General features: G+C 36.3%; 1 protein-coding gene across 3 annotated transcripts in view; it reads right to left on the bottom strand.

The window, feature by feature from the left end:
* Window positions 1–845: 845 nt before the first annotated feature.
* MYL1 (myosin light chain 1) overlaps window positions 846–22,092 on the bottom strand; it is a 32,053-nt gene continuing 10,806 nt past the window's right edge. The window contains exons 1-7 of one of the 3 annotated variants that reach the window (XM_081951528.1): window positions 13,265–13,394; window positions 12,517–12,541; window positions 7,656–7,799; window positions 6,085–6,258; window positions 3,768–3,845; window positions 2,008–2,062; window positions 846–1,262 (exon numbers count right to left, since the gene is read on the bottom strand). In XM_081951528.1, coding sequence (XP_081807654.1) covers window positions 2,034–2,062; window positions 3,768–3,845; window positions 6,085–6,258; window positions 7,656–7,799; window positions 12,517–12,541; window positions 13,265–13,267 — 453 coding nt within the window. In that variant the 5' untranslated portion in view covers window positions 13,268–13,394 and the 3' untranslated portion in view covers window positions 846–1,262; window positions 2,008–2,033. Of the gene's footprint in view, window positions 1,263–2,007; window positions 2,063–3,767; window positions 3,846–6,084; window positions 6,259–7,655; window positions 7,800–12,260; window positions 12,289–12,516; window positions 12,542–13,264; window positions 13,395–22,092 lie in introns of those variants that run through there. The other 2 variants (XM_081951527.1, XM_081951526.1) reach the window with 2 other exon arrangements.

The raw sequence follows: 22,092 nt of genomic DNA on the forward strand, positions 1-22,092 counted from the left end.
GAAGGACAATTTTGTTGGAGGGGGAAGGAAAAATGATTATTTACTGGCATCTACCTTAGGCATATTTAAAATATTCACGCAAATGTAATTCATAAATCTATATTGCTGCATATTTGAACAAGTGCATATATAGTTACTAGATTTTAGAGCAACCTCAAATAGCAGCTTAATCTCTCTGTTCTCTCACAACAATGTGCTGTGGCATGTGCTCATGTCATAAGCACTGATGAGAACACCTAAGAGCCTTCAGTTCTGCTACTTATCTAGCAGAGCACTGTGTGTATGAGACATTGCCATACTAAAATGCAACAGACACATATATGCACAGAGCAGCTGTATTTGAAAATAAGTAGTGGCTCAAGTGTAAATTATGTTTCATCAACCAATTATGAATTTGGATGTGGACTTCATGATCACCTGTTTTATGATATGCAGTTTAACTTATAAACCCCCGATGGCTTGGTAAAACTATTAAAATGTGCTATTCAACGTGTTTATGTATCTACTGCCAGTTGTTCTGTTGTTTGCAGATCTTATTGTTTCTGATTTTTGTAATTCTCATTGGTAGGAACAATTTTCAATGAAATTGTGTTTCCATTACTGTGATTTCCTCTCCCATTTCTGTGACTCACACAGACCCATGCTTATTCTAAAAAGAAATTGCTGTTCTTTAGTTAACAGCCACCTGCCCTTCCATGATGACTGAAGACTATAGGCAGATCATACTTCAGAAGCATTCTTGGATAAGAATTCAATGTTTCCAAATGGGAAATTGAAACCATCGTACTATTTAAAAAATCTTCCAGAAATCCCATTTTGATTCGCATTCATCAAACTATTCAAGATAATTTTTCTCATAAAACTTTATTGTATGGAATAAAACATAGAGAAAATAAATTAAGACTTCAATTATGTTTTAATTGGGATTTACAGAACTGAAAGTTTCCAGCCATACACTGACCACAGGGATTTATTATTAGATTTCCCCTCCCAAAAGAATGCACACCACCTTCATGGCAGACAATATGGAAAAAAGATTATTGGGCTTGACAGTTGGCGGTGAAGTCCTTCGCAGTTGCCTTGGCAAGTGTTCAATTGGTTGAGTGTAACAACTTTGGGATTCAGCAGGTTTTCTTGCTGATGATTTCAAAAGGGAAGGTCAAGAGGCATAAATTATAGTCCATTTAAGTTCCAGGGTGACATTACTGAATGGAACAATTGTTTCCTAGATACACAGATTTCAAGTGCTTGATGATCTTGTTCTGTTAAAAAAAAGCAAAAATGAGTTATAAACATAATTATAGGCAGGAAAGACAAAATTTATATTTTTAACAGTAAAGAAAATAACTGTTTTTTTTCCTCCTCTCTCACAGTAGGAAGTGATAACAACTTGTTCAAGGCCACTTATAATAAGGTTGGAACCACCAAGGTGTCCATGAAGTAAAGAAATGTGTAATGGTTTAAAGCCGTAGCATTTGTATCATAGGAAGTATTCACAATACAGTATATATTGCCTGCAGTCATTCTTTCAGGAAGAGAGGAGATGGTTTCCTACTGTAGGAACATCTTCTATTGTTTCCTTTCCCTGAACCCACTAATTTTCATATAAATTTGGTAACTGATGCCTATGCTTGATTTCCTTCCCACCTTATCCTTTGTTTCATGCTATCTCTCTTAGCCTATAAGCCTGTGGAAAAGAATATCTTGATCCTTGTTGGCTTATCAATTTTGTTGTATTTAAGTACAATGACAATAAAGATTATACTCACTTATCAGCCACTTTGAAAGCATTCTCAGCTAAAGAACAGAGTGAAAAGAGTACTAGAGACTGAGTATAAGCTACTTTACCTCATCTTGACTTTAGTGAGAGACTTAAGAACTACTATCACTGGAATGTCACTTTGGCCACCTTGTGACCTGTTCATTTACCTGTTGCATTTCTACTACACCTTTCCTCCCAAAATCATCACCTTAACCAAGAACAGCATGCTCAGAAAAGGGACTTACCAAATTATGTGTCTTGAAAAATCCATTTAGATAGACATGATGTGCTTCACAAATGCTGTAAAGTAATACAGAATTAGTATACTATTAGAGAAGTCTCTGATAAAAATGGGCATGGATTGACTATTCTGCTTTTCTTGGTTTGCATTTTTCTCAATGCTCCCCCCACTCATTAGGAATTCTTTGCTGAGATTCTGTGGGATGTGTTTGGGTTGTTATATCACTTTCTTTAATATATAATGGCAAACTTTGGGGATCCTCCTTGTCTCCCTCCTGTGCATGAATAAAATTGTTGTTGTTACTTTGTTATCTATGATAAAACTAACAGAACTAGGCAGATCAGAACAATCTGAACTAACAACACTCACTCCATTAATGATCCAATAATATTTTAGAATAATAAAACTACCCAGGTTAAAAAACATGTGATCATCCCCGTTATCAAACTGTATGATGGTATATGAAACTTGATGTTTGGGATTGTTTTAGTCTAGGAAAAAAAGCGAGGACAATCATAGCCATCTCTCCAGGCATCTGAATGCTCTTATTCTTGTATAGAAATGCCAGCAAAAGAATTACCAGTGTTCTGGGTACTTTTTTCATGTAGGTTCCAATCAACTTCCATTCTTTGTCCATCTTCATCTTAATGTACGACGAATCATAACCAAGCTTATTCTTTCTTTTAAAAAGAAGTGCTACTTGCCAATCTCCAACTATTTTTTTAACTGGAACTAAAAATCTACTGTACATCTCTCTGAAGTATCTGATCTGCTTTATGTTCAAGTTTGTTAAAACTTTTAAACATTTTTAAACATATTTTTCTAACCCATCAGAGAATAAAGAAGCTTGATTTGCAATAAAATGAGTTGCTGTTTTGTTTTCCTTTTTGTTTGTCTTTCAGTGATATTGGCTGAATAATGTTTTACCATTGCATTTTCTTGTCAGGGTAAAAACAATATACCAGTTAAACATAAAATGACAATGCAGCTTGTTAGATCTGCAAAGGTCAAATGTTGTGAAAGACACATTGAAACTTGTTCTTCAATCTCCGACCTTCACTATTTCATGTTTACAGTTGCTTATATCTCCCTGCACTACAGCAGAAAACAAATAAAGGGCAATTTATTAAAACAAAAAATTCTCCAAGTAAGCAAGATATTGTACTTTTAACTCAGAAAATAGTACGATCATCATGACGGGAATAAAGTGGTCTGCTTTTGCTTTCCTCATGCTAAACACATGTTGTTAGTTTTAGGGACCGGGATAGATAAATACTGTATTTGTCTTGAGAGGGGTAATCTATTTTTAAACTGAACTATGAAGATATTCATAAGAAACAATAAAGGTCTCCATCTTCAGCTTGTCCTTAGTGACTAAGATGAAAATTATTTGCCCCTTCTCTCATTCTGTGCTAGTCAGGTTAAAGGTCTTTGTACCCACCTCCACTCTGTTTTAGTTATACTATAGCGTCTCTGATCGTATTACCTATATTGGAAAAGATGCTTCACCTCTCTCTTTTGCCCAGCTCCACAAGTAAAATCATCTTCCCTTCCCTTTCCTCCTCATCTCTCTCATGCACACACAATACACACAGATTAACCACTGAGTGTATTATACTATCTATTTCTCCTGGCCCTAATAGAACACTTCACGACAACTTTAGGAAGGCCATTTTTGAAAGCAGAAAACAATTGAATATTTCTTCAGGAAGCCTCACTGGCCTCTTCCAAACACATCCATCTATCCTGCCTAGTTACCCTTACCTTCATAGTTGATGCAGCCATTGGAGTCTTCCTGCCCTTTCATCAGTTCTTCTACTTCTTCTTCCTTCATCTTTTCACCTAAACATACAGAAATAAAGAGTATTAATAACACAGCTTCTCTTCCAGCTTGCAACCTCATATATTTCCCTTTATTCACAAAAATAATATAATTAAGTAGGTGACCTTTCCTCTCTTCCTTGTATGATAAAATGAGCCAGGCTTGATTTTAGCATCTGGAATAAAATAGTAAGACTTTTAATACTGGGGTCTTAAAAGGCCATCATTACTGAATATTTCTCCACTGCCTTTAATCCTTCAATTCAGTGGGCTCTAGATTGACCATGGCCTCATTCACTATAGTGATGTAAAGACCATCTTGAAGAATTGTGTAGGAAGAAACAACCAGATAGTTTAAGTATGGGGAGATGTGACCATGTGATGTAAAGCTGGAAGGTTAACCAATAGATAAATGCTTGTATTAAATCTCAAGCAAGTATTAGTTGGCAACAAACAACAGTTTTCATCTTTGCTTCAAATTCAAGGAACTACATGGCTTCACTACTCACTGGATGGAAGGCTGCCTACCAACATCCATCCCTGCCCCTGTTGCCCACACATCTGCCCCCTGACAAGCTTGGGAGGAGGGGAAGATAGCCCTGCTGCTGCTGCCGCCTGAAAAAAGTAACAATTGAAGATCAGAATTCTTCTTTAAAAAATACGCCTCGTACTCCTTACTCCAAACTGAGTTACCATTTTCATAATGGGGACATTGATACACTTCTGACCTGGCCAATTCCAAGTCATTGTCCCCTTCAGCAATTATTGGAGAATTTGAGGTCCTCATTTAGGGAAATGATAGCCATGCTGTGAGTTAGCCTCAATTTAGAGATATTATACTACATTTAAACCAAGCGCATACATGCACACACACGCACGCACGCACACACACACAAGGTTGGGAACTGAGTTCTCCAACAGCCGCATTCTAATTATGTTGGCTTCTTCCGAAATAACTCAGAAATCAATTCCATTTGTATCCCTAAGGCAATTACAAGTGTCTGTGTAGTGAATCTATTTTCACAAAACTCTAAGCAAATGTCTTTTTCCCCCACATTGAAAATAATAGTTGGTACAGGAAAAGGACAGGCAGAGCCATAGGGAGATAATTTAAAAAGGAATCTGTTTAGAGTCATTAGATAGCCACAAGTGAACTATGTGCAACCTCCCCTTTGACTGTCTTTGACCCTTATCTAAATCTAACCAGGTGCTGAGCATTAGTTGAGAAGATCCTTGGGCATAGGCTTTGAGCAATAAATCAGATAATTTGAACCTTCACCTGGTTTTTCATGCCTGACATTTGGACATTAATCAAATGATGATATTTTTGCACCAGTCTACTGTTCTCCCAGGTGAATGGTTTTCCCAGCAGCAAATGACAGGCAAAAATTGCAACTATCCCATTTTTTTCATGAACGTCTGGACAGAGTGGTATCCCAGCTTTTTTTGTAACTGTTGGAATTTGTATGTTTGGCATTACCAAAATATGGTGTATTGTTTATTCATTTCCACAGCAGCCTACTTGGGGTTATTGCCTCTAGACATGGATTGTGAGAAGAAAATAGAAAAGATAAATTCATAGAAAATGCATGCCTAGAGCTGCCCCATGTTTGCCAGACTGCACTATAGCCTCTCATATCTTTGCCCTTCCACATCCACCTGCTGAGAGGGAAATGTTAGCCCTCCTTTTTTAATTTAGGGAAGGGGAATGATTTTTGCTATGATCCCATCTTGGAAATGTTTCACACAACTCTCTGGCAGTCTTTCTAGGCATACCATATCAGAGACATGACTAGATGAGCTAATTCTAATGTGGAAATCCACATTAACAGAATCGTGGAAGTCTGAAAGTACAAATCTCCTAGTATCTTCTTTACAGCCTGAGAAGTTGGGTGGGGGGAGGGTCCATTCTGAGATTCTTTCTCCACCCTTATGTCTCTGTGGACTATGCCCTCTTTTATCTGATTGTTCCCTTAGCAGCATCTTTTCACTCTGTTTCTCAAGGTCTTTGTCACATACAATGATACACCCTGATTTTTTTCAACATGTTATATAAATAAACCCTTAGATTAAAATTGTATGGCCAGTTTAATTTGTTTTTTTTCCTATTAGTCTTACATTTCATTAGATAACTCTTTATTTTTATTCTGCTCTTGACTCCATTAGGATCGTCTTTTAATTTAATGAAAGCTATGATGTTTAATTTCTAATGAAATTCATGTATAGTTCTCTTACATATAATTCATCTCCCAGCACTTACCAAGAGTGGCGAGGACATGGCGGAGTTCAGCCCCCATGACTGTTCCATTGCCCTCTTTGTCAAAGACACGAAGACCTTCAACGAAGTCTTCAAAGCTACCTTGATCTTTATTATTGGCAGCTGCCTGCATCATGGGCAGGAACTCTTCAAACCCAATTTTCTTTGCATTCATCTCTGTAGTGGAACAACATGGGTTGGTAAGTTCATTTTATGATATGTCTGGAACTTTTCTTATGAAGTACCAAGTAGAGATTTACAGTAGATTAGTCCCACCGGCAGCGGTATTATCCTGCTTTTGAAAATTAATTCAATTCAGAACGCCAAAGCTCTTGAAGAAAAAGAAACATCTAAGTATTTGCTCATGGCTGTGTCTATCACCTCAGAAAGCTACTTTCACAGGAAGAAGACAAATTTGTACTCAATTAAAGTAGGTTATTTCCCCCCCAAAAAATTCTTAATTTCATGTCTGTCACCCACAGATCTGTTTCCAGGTAAATAAAATAGATAACAATTGCATTGCTAGCGAAAAGGATATGCAAGTTTATTGAAATACACTGCAGAGAGGAGTGAGTTATATAGGACAAGTACAGGTATTTTATTTGATTAATATGTATGTATTCACCAGGTCAGTGCTGGGGCTGTGCATTTTCTTTTTGTACATATGTGCAACACTGTCAAGCAGGTAAAACCATAGCTTCTGGTATGTCACTGACTCTTCCATAGTGGGATTCTTCTTTACTTGTGTTAATAATTCAATGTCCTGCTTTTGAAAATTAATTCTTTTATGTTTGTTTGTTTATTTATTTATTTTAGAAAATTTATATAGCCGCCTACTTGCACATGGCAACTCAAGGCAGCTTACACAAATATAAGAATGTTACCTTTGTAACTTCTTGGGACTCAAACAAAATGCAGAAGATTGTTAGTTAATCTTCTATTCAACTATTGCTCAAACCCGGACCTAATTATTCTAACAAAGGCAACTATATCTTGTGTCTTCAGCCTCCACCTTTATCAGATGCTTCACTCTTCATCATTAAAGGTATGCAAATTAAAAGGATGCAACCTAGCTGGGTAATGCTCACTTAGTGATGATTGAAGGTAGGGTGTAGACTTGTTTAGTTAAAAGAATTACACCAATTTATATGTCCTTCGGCATAAATATCATTAATAAGAAAATCATGTATGTATTGTTTAAATGATAATGTAATTATGTAAAACCCAACACTGCAGTACTTTTAAATGTCAATTAATTGCATTACAAGACTGTCCAACATACTTTTTTAGGCTTTCCCCTAAGAAGGATACAGAGGAATTCAGCTCTACTTTTTAGATTGCTGAATACAGAAAATTTCTCTAAGCAATCTCTAAGTTTTCTAGTTCCCTAGTTTAGAAGGACAGATGGAGGAGTAGATAGCTGAATGCAAAGATACGAGTGTCTATGTGTATATTTGCTTGTGTGATCAAGCTATTCTTTCAGAAATCAGTATACCAAATTTGAGACATTCATTTAATGGGAAAAATATTGGGAGGATATATTTTTATCAGGGTGGATCACAAAGAAGATTTACCCTCATTGCTGGGGTTGCCCAGGATCTTCTTGATTTCAGAATTAGTTGGGTTCTGTCCAAGAGCGCGGATGACATCTCCAACCTGGCTTAGAGTGATTTTGCTTTCTCCAGTCCTGTCAAAGAGGAGGAATGCCTCCTTGAAGTCTATAGAGAATAGAATATTGCAGTTACTAGAAGCAAACACTGAATCCATAAAGTAGCTATAAGCAGTACTTTTTAAAAAAAAAATCCAGATTCTCTTCCACCACATCCAATGGCATCATATTTCAAGAATTTTACCTGCAATTTTAATGTTTTGTTTTGTGTGGTATTTTTTTTTCTATTCTCTCTCCCCCCCTCCCTTTCCCCTTTCCACCCCTTTAGAAATGAAAGAAGTCTCTTAGCTGAGACAAGAAAATGACAAGCTCGTTGTCATTTTCTATAAAAATGGGTTGGATGATTGAACTAATATTTCCAGTAAAACATTAAACAATAGTATATCCATGGTCATCTATATTAATCCTTCTGTAAACGTTTTCCTTGCTGCTCTCTAATAAGCAATTCTGTGATTTGGAGTCCTTTTGAGGTCATAAAGTAATATTTAAGTAATTCCACATATAACCTCAATTGCTTAAATTAATTAAGCACTACGTATATTGTCTTATTAATAGGTATTTGATATTTTTAGACTAATGCAACTATAAAGCTTTGAGCTCAGTGGCAAACTGTGCCTTGGTGTGGAAATGCTATATACCATTACTCACGTAATTAACATTGAGAGCTAAATTTTAGAACAAAATGTCAAAAAGAGCATTCAGGATTTGATTCATGAATATTTCTGAGAAATATTCGCTCTACAAAGAGTTGTTTCTTTGTTGAAGTCTTTTGGTATTGATTTTTTTTTTTAAAGATCTAAAATGCTGTCTTTTCCATCTCCTATATAATGAAACGAAATCCATAGATGATCCATGATCGGAACACAATTATTAGTAACCCAGGAGTCATTTCTCCATCAACTAAGCATCAACTAAGTTCCTGTCACTATCATCAACTACTTTATCAGGTTTATGATATTTCAGCTATCACTTTGTGTTAAATTCACTTGTCCTAATGATAAACTTCCTGAGGTTCAGTTTGATCATTTCTAGATTAGTAAAGTGAGTGCAGCTGGTCCTCGACTTACAATCACAGTTGAGCCCAAAACTTCTATTGCTAGGTTTTGGCCCACTTTATGACCTTTCTTGCTGCATTTGTTAAGTGAATCACTGCAGTTGTTAAATTAGTAACACAGTTGTTAAGTGAACCTGGCTTCCTCATTGATTTTGCTTGTCAGAACTTCGCAAAAAGCGATCACATGGCCTTGGGACGCTGCGACAGTCATAAATACATGCCTGTTGCCAAATTTTGATCATGTGACCATAGGGATGCTGAAACAGTCATAAGTATGATAAACAGTCATGTTACTTTTTTAGTACCATTATAACTTCAAACAATCACTAAATGAATGATTGTAAATCGAGGACTACCTGTACAGTATTTGATTTTTGGAATAATAATAATATACTGTATTAACCATACCATTGTTGCATATACATTATTTTTCAAATTAGCTAACGTTTTTGTAAATTCACTGTAAAACTGAATATAATTCCCATTCCTGCTATGGTCTTCAAACATTAGAATGCTTCCATATTAAAATGTAAAATAATTTGTGTCTGCTCCAATTCTGAATGACATGGTAAATGGCAAATCTCAGTAGAAGTATGTGACAAGAGTTGCTGATCACACAGTTGCATTTAAAGGCTTGCAAACCAAGATTGCTATTAGTATGTTATGTGGACTCAGCCAATGATTTTCAACTGCAATGGGGCATATATTTATTAGACATTTAAATAGAAATATATTAAAATACTTTCTAAATCACATGTGTCTTCAGGAAGGAAGGAAAGGAAGGAAGGAAGGAAGGAAGGAAGGAAGGAAGGAAGGAAGGAAGGAAGGAAGGAAGGAGAGAATTATTGATATAATGGAGACAACAGAATATGAGATATGAGTATATCCTTATCATTCAGAAATCTAAACACTGTTTGTTTTCCAATGTGGATGTTATCTGTTAGAGATGTGAGAACTTTGTGCAGCAGCTGCATCGCCAAAGGCACATTTGAGCTGGGACATCCACTCTGACACCTGATTCCTAGGAGACTACTCATTTTCCCACCTCCTTTTTCTAAAGGAGAGAACTTCTGAACTGGATTCCGGAAAAATAGGTGTGGCCATGGCCAGGCATCTAACCCTCCCACATATGTTTGAAGCAGCTTTTCTCATGAATTTCGTAATCCAATGAAAAGAGCAGAGTCTTCCCAGTTATCTGGTGTGGGATAACTCATTCAATTATTAGAACAGATAATGGCTTGTCATACAACTGCCAACTGGAAATGCCAGACACTGAATATTGATAGTAAAAATAGAAAGAATCAGTAAAACAAAGATATAGGATTAATATTGATTCAGTTGGATTAGTATATAATCAAGTATGCAGTCCTCATTAATTTTTCCTAGATGCTTTATGCTGCTGTCCTATTTTAGGGTTCACTCCAGCCCTTCTTATTACACTGTGCAAAGGAGCTTCTTTGCCCTCTTCTAAATTGGTAAGATAGGACATATGGCTCCTAGACTGTAACTCAATATATTTGATATTAATCCCATCACTATCTGATGTGTGGGGCCTATGAAGTCTCCTGTTGCCAGATCCTCTCTTCTTACAGCTTATAAAATGTTGGCCTTTGGAGATGTAGAAGGAAAGCTGCTACATACTTCAAGGTTTATACAGTAGTTATTCGCTGGATACCAAGAACAGAACAACCCTCATTATCATCATTAGAAAATCTAATCACCATTATCTCTTTGTCTAGCAAATGTAAACATCACTATAATATTATTAACAATAGTTAGTAAACATATATATTGAGAAAGAAACTTGAAAATCGCTGCAAGCCGGCCTACTTATTGTGCATATACTGGGCAGTTACTGTACAGTAGGCAGACTAAATGATGTTTAAGCATATTCTTAAACTTTAAAAATGTTTTTGCTATTGTTGTTGTTTGATTCCAGAATAATCATCACAACAAAACAGGTGGCTATTCATAAAATATTTGTCCAATGTTTTTTCTCTGCTTTGCACACAGATATTGCAGCAGAGATTATTCTTCCTTTACTCTCCATGAATCTTAGTCTCCATGAAGTTAAAATATTGTTTTTACAGGAGACAGAATTAATGTTATTTAGAAACAGAACTAATTTCTAAACTTTCAGCAATAAAAACAAACTTGATTTAGAAGTAAATAGTGTTTCTCCACTTTTTAAACACACAATTATTTTAAAGTAAGAAATTGATTTTAAAAATGTCATCTGATCATATATACTGTAATCTGAATAGGGATCGTAATCTATTAGAAAGGCTCACTTACTAAATTATATTCCTAAAAATCCTTCTAATTCACCATATTTCACTTGATATTGACTTAAAAGTTAATACAAATTGGTCTAGTAAATTCATGCTAATAAACTAAAAATAAAATTTTAAACTGAGTATATTTTGTAGCAGTATAGATTTTCTATCAATTTACACATAAAGCAAATGCATATGTGTCTATTAATTGTAATAAAGCCATATCAAGATAAAATAAAGGTAAATTATTAATTTTACTACTACAACATGACTTCATACATCATATACAAAAATTAGTAATGAATCTATATATGTTGCCTGTTGCTGTTAAATTGAAAATGGGAAAACCATGTATTATTATTATTATTATTATTATTATTATTATTATTATTATCATCATCATCATCATCATCATCATCATCATCATTATTAATCTAAGCATTATGTTTGGCAACACAATTTATTTGGCAGGGTATTTCTACAAAGGTACATTTGATGGAAGAGTAATGTTGCAATATTACATTGAAAGGGTACCTGTTTGGGCAAAAACTTAGGATGCCAGCATTAATGGTAAAATAAGATGTTTTGCTTTTGACTGAATATTATATACCTGAATTGAAATAAATCTGCTCTAGCGCTAGTGATTAAAATTAGCTTTAAATCAAATGTTTTATAAAACAGAACAAAATTATTATTTTGAGAAAAAGAATTACCAGAATTAGGAAACTATGCAACAGTTCTGCTACATGAATGAAAAAAGCACTCCAAACCAGTCCTTATTATGAAAATTCATGTTATATCTTAAAAATTAGATGGAGAGAAGCTATACTTTTTCTCCATGATTACACATTGTTCTGTTCTAAATATTCACAAGTAAGAAATTATGTATAGTACATTTTTCATATATTTAGTAGATAACATGCTAGAATTTTTTTTGCCTTTCTTGGCTTTCATGACTTTAAACTTTATTCCCTCCACTGTCTCACCTTGGAAAGAACTATGAGGAGAGTCAAATGCCAGAGGTTTGGTGAGCTTTCTTTCAGGGATTGAATCCTTTTACATATATGTAATTGAATCCAAATCAATAAAATATCCCTATTTATACCAATGCACACTTTCTAATAGTACTTTATGTGAAAATGCCTCTGCCTGTGTTTATGCATTTTTCCTGAGAACTCACCATCCTGTTGATCCTTGGAGAATTCGATCTGTTAGGAAAAAATCAATCATATAACAAAATACTTTTTGGAATTCATAGCATCTTGCTTGCTCCACGAAACATCTTTCCAAGATGCAAAGAAAAGGACAGTTTTTTCTTACAATACCTGAGATGCTACTAAACTGCTAATGAAATTATACATCCATAAACCAATGAGCATGCAACATTTGTTATCACAATATTAAATTGCAATAATATTCAATAATGTTCCACTTACCAGCAATTTGATCAGCACTGAAAGACTGCATTTGGCAACAAGGAGGGGGGGAAAAAAGGAAAATACTAGTATTGTTGGAAAAAATTGCACTGACAGACAAAAACTATACATATCCTATAACTAATGGCTACATTCAAGAAGTAATAGGCCAAGGATGCACTCGACTAATGACAAAAAGATCAGTGTTATAACTTTCCACATGTAGTGAGAAACATGGAAAAGTAATATCAGTATGGTATGATACATATTACAAATCAAATAAATTGCTACTTTTTAAAGTAGTTTTAGGGAAGTACAAACTTGCACTTACTTGTAGCAATAAGTCCCATTTCATTAAATGAGATCTACTTTTGTGCAGACATGCACAGTACCTTTTAGATAAAGATTTATCTGCTCTTTCAGCTCTATATAAAATAACTTTCTTCTATGATGATTCACTGGGATTCCTACGGACAATAATTTTAATATAGCTGAGTTATTAATAGCAACTTGCTATAAGGTTGTGGGAAATGTGCAAGCTAATGAATGAATCAATTCATAAATAACCACAATACATAAATGTAACTGTAATGTACACACAATTTGTATGTTACACATCTATCCAGCCTGATTTTGTTGGGCATTGCCCCATTAAAAATCTCACTAAATTGGTTTCTGGACTGCCTTATTACAACTAGCACAATGTTGGAAATTATAATGTTACATTAAGTCATTAGCTAAGCAGAACTTAATTTTCTTGTAAACCCACCATGACTGAGAAAGCTGGAAGGAAAGAGGAAGAGCAGGAGCAGGAGCAGCAAGACTTAGCCACGAGGCGTCGGAATCCCTGGGAGTGGTCCTTACTCCCTGTCCTTAGATCTTTTTATTGAACTGAAGACAGTGACATCAGTGGCAGGATTGGGTGCCAAACTGGAGCAGCCACTCCCCCTTGGAGAGTTCTTTAGCTTTCTTAGGGCAAAGAGAAGGAAGGATCCATTTCTTGATGGACCTCTGGCATAGACTATTTTTAGGACGCTGCAGAGAAGATAGGGCGCTGTTCACAGCTTTGTAGGACTGGAATTTTGTCAGCATTTTATCACTCCACAACATAAATGTGGAACACATCTGAAGTAGTCTACCTGTTTATTTAAGGGACTATTGAGTAAACAGAAGAGATAATAGATCGGCAGTTTGGTTTGGTTTACTCAAGTTTGAACTGAATATGTTTATTCTGGAGAACTGAAATATTGACCAGGGCTATAACAGAATTCTTCGATGCCCAAAGGGCTGTGACTTAAATTTTCTGCTGCCCTAGAAGACTGCGGATAGTGCATTTAAAGGAACCATGTTTAGAAAGAACATGGAGAAGGAACAATTTGATAGTGGATACCCATTTCCTTGATTGCTCCTACTCTTCCCCATACTGAAGGTCCTGCCTAAAATGGGCTTGAGCTATGTGTATAGGGCCTTATAAAGACTTCCCCAAATCTCGTTGCCTTCCCTCTCACCCTCATTCCCAAATGGGAAACAGAATGCCAGGGGCCACAAGATTGTGCCTGTAGAAAGCACAGGAGGTTTCTTGGTGGACAAATCTAAAGACTGGTCATTGTGGTTGGAGATCAGGGACAAAACCCAGTAGGGTCTCAGGTCTTCTCTTTAGATTCTCTTTACATGAAGTTGAATGTCCGGGCTAAATTTGAACACAATGGGAGTAATGCATGCTTATATTATGAATCAAGTGGGATGGAGTGACAAGAGCTGGTATTTACTCCCAAAGCAAACCTTAGTCTTCAAACGTTTGTCCTAGTATGGTAAAAAAATCATGTCAAATGAGGTTTTGTTCAAAATATATTACAGATGGATGCATTTTATTGATGCACAACTTAATTTTAATCATAGGTGAGAATTTTACAGGTGATAGATCTAATCTTTGCAATGGCTTGCTGGATTAGAAAAGCAACATGAGAAAACAATTGGTTCCTAGTGTTTTAGGCCACATTTGAAGCACCATGTATAAAGTAACTGAAATCTAATCCTCACTCTAAGGCCTTTTGTTTCAAAAGGGCTTAGAGTGAGGATTAGATTTCAGTTACTTTATACATTATACTTTATAAAAACAAACTTTCCATATATTTATAGGGACTAGGCAAAACAGGAACACCATTTTGCTTCATCTCTCCTACATCCCATTCCTGTATCTGAATAGATGCATGCGGTGTTAACAGTTGATTAAATATGCATCTTTATTCGTACATAATGCCAAGCTCAGTGATCACCTGTATCAGTGATAAACATAGAGCTAACGCTGGTTATATGTTGCATTTATCTCCCTGTATTTTAATTCATTCTTATTCAGGTGTGTCTAAATGCATACATAATGCTTGGCATTAACTAGGAAACTATAACATGGCTTACCATGTAATATGAATATGCTTATATTCTTTATATGTATGGCATTCTTTATATGTATCCCCAAGCAATGGAAGAATTGGCTTAATGTACTTAAAGTTCTCTATTTTTTCCTAGAATCAGGCTGTAAACACACCCATTAATGGTGTTTATGTTAACTATAAAATCAAATATGCAAATTGGCAAGCTTAGGAGTTCCACAAAATGAAGCAGGTTCTTGACAAAGAAACCCAAATCAAACCAAGAGCATAATGACACTCCAAGAGCAATTTAGTGAAAGGTAGGAATTGTATCTGCAGCATCCCTCAAACTTTGAATTCTCCAAGATAGGCCTGGGAGAAATGTGTTAGGTGATTTGCAGATCTATCTTTGTAATCCCAAATAATGTGAAAAATTAAACTTTTAAACAGGCACAGACTCTTTAAAAACTAATTATTAGTTTTTCTAACCAAGTCTACTTATTTTTCTAACACTGATGAGGATTCATTGAGAATTACTGAACTTCCAAACCTTCAATCCTTTCCATGAAAACTAAACACACTGTTGATGATTTTCCAAGCCCATCATTAGGAGTCTGAAATGTTTCATTTCCTAAATCTGACATATGTCATGCAAACATTTGGAACTATCATGTATCATTTAAAGTAAAAGTACAAAGATAAACAGAAACAGCAACAAAGATTGTCAAGTCTGATTTTCTAAGCAGAGTGTCTTTCAGTATAAATATTGTATTTCAAAATAAGATAAGTCCACTCGACTACTTGTTACACTTCTCTTGAGATTCTGCAACATGGGATTTGGTATTTTTATGGCTCCAAGTATTCTGCCAGAAGGAAATCAGGGATAGGAACTAGAAGCAGAACATTTCCTTTCTAACAATTTACTTACATTGCTTTTCTCAGTCTTGAAAATTTTCAGAAGCTATCAATTAATAGCTTGTATGTCGAGTACTTAAACATGGAGAGGCAGATCAAGCATTAAAGAAAGCAATTTTCACTAATGTTCTATTAATTAATATTAAAATATTAATAATAATTTAAAAGCTTGCTAAGAATTGATTGAGAAAAAAATAAACCTTACCTTAAATAGATTCACTTACTTTTTTACAAAATCATTTTTGGTTGTCACAGTAACAAAGGTAACAGAACGTTAAACAGAAACTGTTTAAAAATAAACCAAAAAGGTCTTTGCTTTCTCTAATGCACAGTGACATAATCATAAAATGTCACATTTATAGAAGAAGAATAGAATGTTCGTCCCTATTCTGGCTAACACATTTTATATTACAATTCTCATTTTATTCTATCATGAGTTAATTAATGAAATCAGCAACAAAATTTTCTATTAATGAATGGGTGAGGAGCAATTCTGTGCCAAACAAATAACTGTTTACCAAGTTTTTTACTTGCTGAGTCACAGGAGATGATCTCCACTATATGAAAGAAAGAAAGAAAGATGGAAAGACTTTGGATTGAATGCTATTGAAATGGTCTATGAAGATTCTCAGTCATCCAATTCACAGTTGTACCACAAGCAGTGACGTGCGGTAAGGTTTATGACTGGTGAGGCTGGTGACATCATCAAACCGCATGGTTGCTCCGATCGCACGGGCGCAGCCCAAACGGAGAAGTTTCTCTTCTCAGAAATGTCAGAAAGAGGCAGGCAGGCTGACGCAGCTCCACTAAGAAGACATTTCTGAGAAGAGAAACTTCTCCTTTCTCCTCCTTCCTCCCCCCCTTCTAGCACTGATGATGTTACCTAGGCATTTTTTGCATCAGGCGAGCCCGGGATCCTTGCAAGGGGAATGGGACAACATGTGCAGGCGGCTCCTCAGCAGCGCACAGCCTCAGATTAGCGCAGCCGCGATCCCCTTCCCCTGCACACGTGGTCCCATTCCCCTTCTTCCTGAGCCAACATGAAGGGGACCGCGGCTGCGCTGATTGAGGCTGGAGCTGAGGAGCCTCTTGCACACGTGGTCCCATTCCCCTTGCAAGGATCCCGGGCTCGCCCGATGCAAAAAATGGCGAGATCGGCACACTTGGGGCTGCTGCTGAGATGTCCAGGGAGGCTAAACCAAGCCACGCGCCTCTCCCAGCCACTTTCGCGGCTTTCCAGAGTATTTTTTTTTATTTTCATGATGAGAGCGGTGAGGCTCTGCCTCCCCTGCCTCCCCTGACTGCACGTCACTGACCACAAGTGATTTTTCAAGAGGCAACTGTACTTCCTTTGTTTTGGAATGGTATCATTGCACAGGGTGGTTCTAAAGAAAGAGCATTGCATAACCAGGTCACTGCCGTAAAAAAAGTGTCTCTCCCTGTACCTCAAGATGCCTGTGATTCAGCCTCAGCAGATTGAAAGGCATGATATTGGCTTTGACTCATCACTCCTCTTGTCCCACTCACTCTATGGCTGATGCCACCATGGCTAATGCTGAAAAGCTGCAGAGAATATTGGCTGAGTTGCCTTTAAAGGAGACCATGTTGACCTCTGCTGGCCATAACAACTGGTTGCAGGCAGATCTTGCTGTCTGGAGTTTTGAACCAGAGGGGAAAGTGAGTGCTTGTTGGAGAATATGATTGAAGAGTTAACTCTTAGGAACAAATTAATCATCATCAGATCAGGACTTCCAAAATTCATAAAAAGGAATCCATTGTTTTAAAGCAAAAAGGCTGTGCTTCTTTTCACTGTGTTTACAGTATCAGTTGGGAGTGAACCTTAATGCACATGGCTCAGGTTATTTCTCAAGTAAATTGCTTATTAGGCAATAAATGATTAGTAAACTATGCTAACTTCCTATTTATGGTTGCTATATTTGTTGCTAATGGGGGCTGCATTTGCATGGCATACTAATTGGCAAGATTCATTTACATATAGAACCATGCATTAACTATACTGCTCAGATTTCCATAATACATGAAGTACCCAAACTAATAGAGTCCTTTGTAGTCTACAAAGAGGATGAGGAAAACCATGATATGATGACTATCAATTTTGAGGTGTTAATACAATTGCGAGTGCTTCATGCCACGCAAAACAATAATACTTTTGTCCAATATTCAGTTATAAAGCCAAAAATTCCACCTAGAAACATATCTAAAGTCCACTGTTAAGTATGCCCTTATTTCTAAGGTTAGGAACAGAGGCAGCAGCATCTAATGCAATTTCCACAAAAGACTGGTTTTTATTTTGCAAAGATGCAAATTATTGCTGGCCTCTTCTGGGCTGCTAAGAGCTGGGCAAGTTTTGCAAAAGGTAAGACAAAGATCCACCTTTTTTCTGACCAAAACTTCCTCACTTGAACATTGACATAGTTGCCACTGAATATGGAGACTTGATCGTAGTGGATTTGCTAATATCACAAAAATATAACTTGAGTTTTTATGTAGGTACCGGTCTCACAATATAAAAAGCCCTGTACGCAAAATAATTTTTTGGGGTGACTACTACCACTGTGAATACCTAAAGTACATTTCCTACAACTAGCCATCCATACTGGTGGAATGCATGCAAATATTTTACCTTCCAATGGTTTGTATATTTTTAGTAGTTCAGCCTATAGTCAAGTAGCACAGTAAAAATAAAATCTAGAATGTTCTACTTACTGGCAATAGTTGTATACTAGTAAGACAGATCTTAAACTAATAGCCATCTAATGCTGCGTGCAAAAGGATTCCATATGTCTACATCAACGTGGACTCTGAGAGACCTCAGTGTCAAGCATCAGAGATGCAAACATATTGTCATTATCATCTTGAGAGAAAAACTTGTTACGTTCTGTAGTCCACACAGCTTATTTAAAATTTGTGATCAGAGTTGAGTTCTAAAGAAGTGTTACTGAATCCTCAGATCAGTTTCACCAGTCTTGGATTAAATGGCAGCCTCAAATGCTACTCAGAAGCTTCAGTTTCTTCCCATTCTTTTTTTGTCAGATAAATACAAAAGTACAATGTATGATCGCTGATGCAACCAAAATGATATGAAATTATTTTCGATAATGATGTTGTAATTTTATGGTGTTGGTGCTGTATGAATTAATAATTCAAATATTAATCAAATCAATACAGAGAATCAAAACTTATATATTACTATATATTCTGGAAGGCTCTCTTCTAGGTACTTGAGTATCTTCTCATATATTTTAGCAAGATTGAGTTTTCAGGACTTGAAATAATATTTTGTTGTTAGACTAACCTTTTTCCTCTTCTTCGCTATTATGAATTGTTTGTCAGTGCAATTTATTTTCTTACCTTCTCTCCTTATGCCATTTGCTATTCATTCAGCAATGACCTGACTGAGTCATAAATGCAGCAGTTAAGAAAATGATCAAAGTAAGAAAAGATCCATTGGCACAATCGCATGCATAAATATTATTCTGCTTCAACCCATACAGTTAATCAAATATCGTGCAAAAGCTAATGCAGTGTTTGCTTTAGAAGAGTCTTTCCTAACCAAGTTGCCCCATTTTCTATGATGGACATGAGTTTAGAGAAGATTACTTAAAATTGTGGAGGTACTTATGTGCTGCTAACATTCATCAAGAACAGCCTTCTGCTGTCCAGTGCTTTCTGATATTAGACTATAATGTCCATATTCTGCAGCCAAACCACCATTAGCTGAAATCAATGAATTGTAGGCCAATATATGTGGAGGCTGCAAGATTGGAACAGCTGATGTAGAGATTTAATTGTGGGCTCTTGCATAGATGTTATTTTATCTAAAGTGTTCAGGGAGAAAAATGCCCTCAATGATAACATCTTTGTTTTATGGTGTTCATCCATGCATGGCATGCTTATTTTAAAAATAGATCTCATAGTAATTTTATGCATATGTTCCAAGGGACAAATGTGATCTAACACAATAACCCACAGTAATCTCATCTATCAGGGCTTAGAAAGTGTACTTTCTATGTTATTATACCTGCTTTCTGGAACAGCATCTAACAGTGGTCGATATGGCTTCAACCTGATGAAGTTCAAAAAAATCACTGAAAACCTGGCTATTCTCCCAGACCTTGAGAAAGGTTGCAGTGCTGAGATCCTGTTGGATTTTTTTATCTATTATGTACCTATTTTGGGGAGGGGGGGACCTGTATGTTCTATGTTCTTACTGGTGATTCTTGCTTGAAAAGTTGCAAAGTAGCAGATGCTTATAGACAGAGTCTAAATGTATGTGGTGGTGCAATGGTTAGAATGCAATATTGCAGGCTAACTCTGCCCACAGCCAGGAGTTTGGTCCTGAGTGACTCAAGATTGACTCAGCCTTCCATCCTTCTGAGGTTGGTAAAATGAGGACCCAGATTGTGTGGGGCAATATGCTGACTCTGTAAATTACTTAGAGAGAACTGTAAAGCACTATGAAGTGGTATATAAGACTAAGTATTATTGCTATTACTAAATATATACATACATGCATGCATACATGCATACATACATACATACATACATACATACATATACATAAACACACATACACATATGCATTAATCACATTATTTCCTGTAAAGCAATCCATTTTCAGAGCTAATTTGAACCACCTATTTTTCAAAGGCTACTTCATGGTCTCATTGCATTGAAAACTATCCCAAAAGGACCCCCAGATTCAAAATAGGAAATGCAGACCACAGTTTTAGGTGCTGCCAGGGATAAAGAATTCTGAGCTTCCAATACTTTTGATATGAGGGCATTTGCATCATGTTTTATCCCACCAAGGAAACTGAGTGACATACAATAGTTTGCTCAAAGGGATCTGCTAAGTTCACAGCTGAACTGAATGCTGAAATCTGAACTTTCAATCTATCCCGCTGGTCCTGTTAGCAAAGCATATCTCAATTCCCAAGTGAAGTATCTATAACTTAGTGTTGATTTACTTTGAATATCTTTCAAAACTATCAAGCTACTTCGTAGGTTCAACAGGAAATATGAATTGTTACCCGTTATTAGTCTCACATCAGTTATCTTTATAGCAACCTGGATATATTAAAAATTCTTTTTGAATTAATGTTGATTTGTCTTTGGTCCCCCTTTTTTAGGGTTGGAGAAGAGAAGGCAAAGTTCAGGAAAAGATGGCACCTAAAATCAACTATTTAATTATTTATATTCATTCAGTAGTCAAATATGAGTTTCCCTTTATGAGTCATGGTCTTAATATTATATGATTGCTATGGAGATGCTTTTTTGCTTGTGTGTGTGTGTGTGATGCATTTAATGAGGAGCAGGATACAATATCAAACATTAGAAGGCATGGCTCCTATGCTCCTATAGTCTAATTAAAAATTTAATTATATCAGTACTGCCATATTTTATTATGCTTTAAGATTTTGAGGACCTTGTATTATTATTATTATTATTATTATTATTATTATTATTATTATTATTATTATTATTATTATTATTATTATTATTTATTTATTTATTTATTTATTTATTTATTTTCTTCGAATTTCTAGACCGCCCTCTCTCCCGAAAAGGACTCGGGGCGGTGTACAGTCCACACAACAAACAATAAGTATCAAATACAAATATAAATACAGATATAAATACACATAAGGAGGAGGTTAAAAATTTAAAAAGAACTGTACGGAAGAATATAAATCTGGTTCTAAAAACCCTAAAATCAGTTAAATTTAAAACCGTACCCTATAAATAACCAGGTAAGAATATGTTTCCAGGAGGTAACAGTTGTCACAATTATAATTATGCCAGGCCAGCTAATCGAAACAGGTGAGTCTTCAATTTTTGTCGGAAGGAGCGGAAGTCTGTGGTGGTTCTGATATCGGGGGGGAGGTCATTCCAGAGGGTTGGGCCCATCACAGAGAAGGCCCTACTCCTTGGCGTCGCCCGCTGGCATTGCCTAGTGGACGGCACCAGGAGAAGTCCCTCCCTGTGAGAGCGGATTGGCCGCAGGGATGTATGTGGGAGGATGCGATCCCGCAAGTAACTAGGTCCCGTGCCATGGAGCGCTTTAAAGATGGTAATCAGGACCTTGAAACGCACCCGAAAAACTACAGGTAGCCAGTGCAGCTCGCGCAGGAGAGGTGTTACATGGGAGTATCTAGAGCTCCCCATGAAAACCCGCGCGGCCGCGTTCTGGACTAGCTGCAGTCTCCGGGCGCGTCCCAAGGGAAGCCCCATGTAGAGAGCGTTACAGTAGTCTAGGCGAGACGTCACCAGCGCATGAGTGACTGTGCGT

Source organism: Natrix helvetica (genome assembly GCF_964273705.1).
Source record: "Natrix helvetica genome assembly, chromosome: 1".
NCBI classification, from domain to species: Eukaryota; Metazoa; Chordata; class Lepidosauria; order Squamata; family Natricidae; genus Natrix; species Natrix helvetica.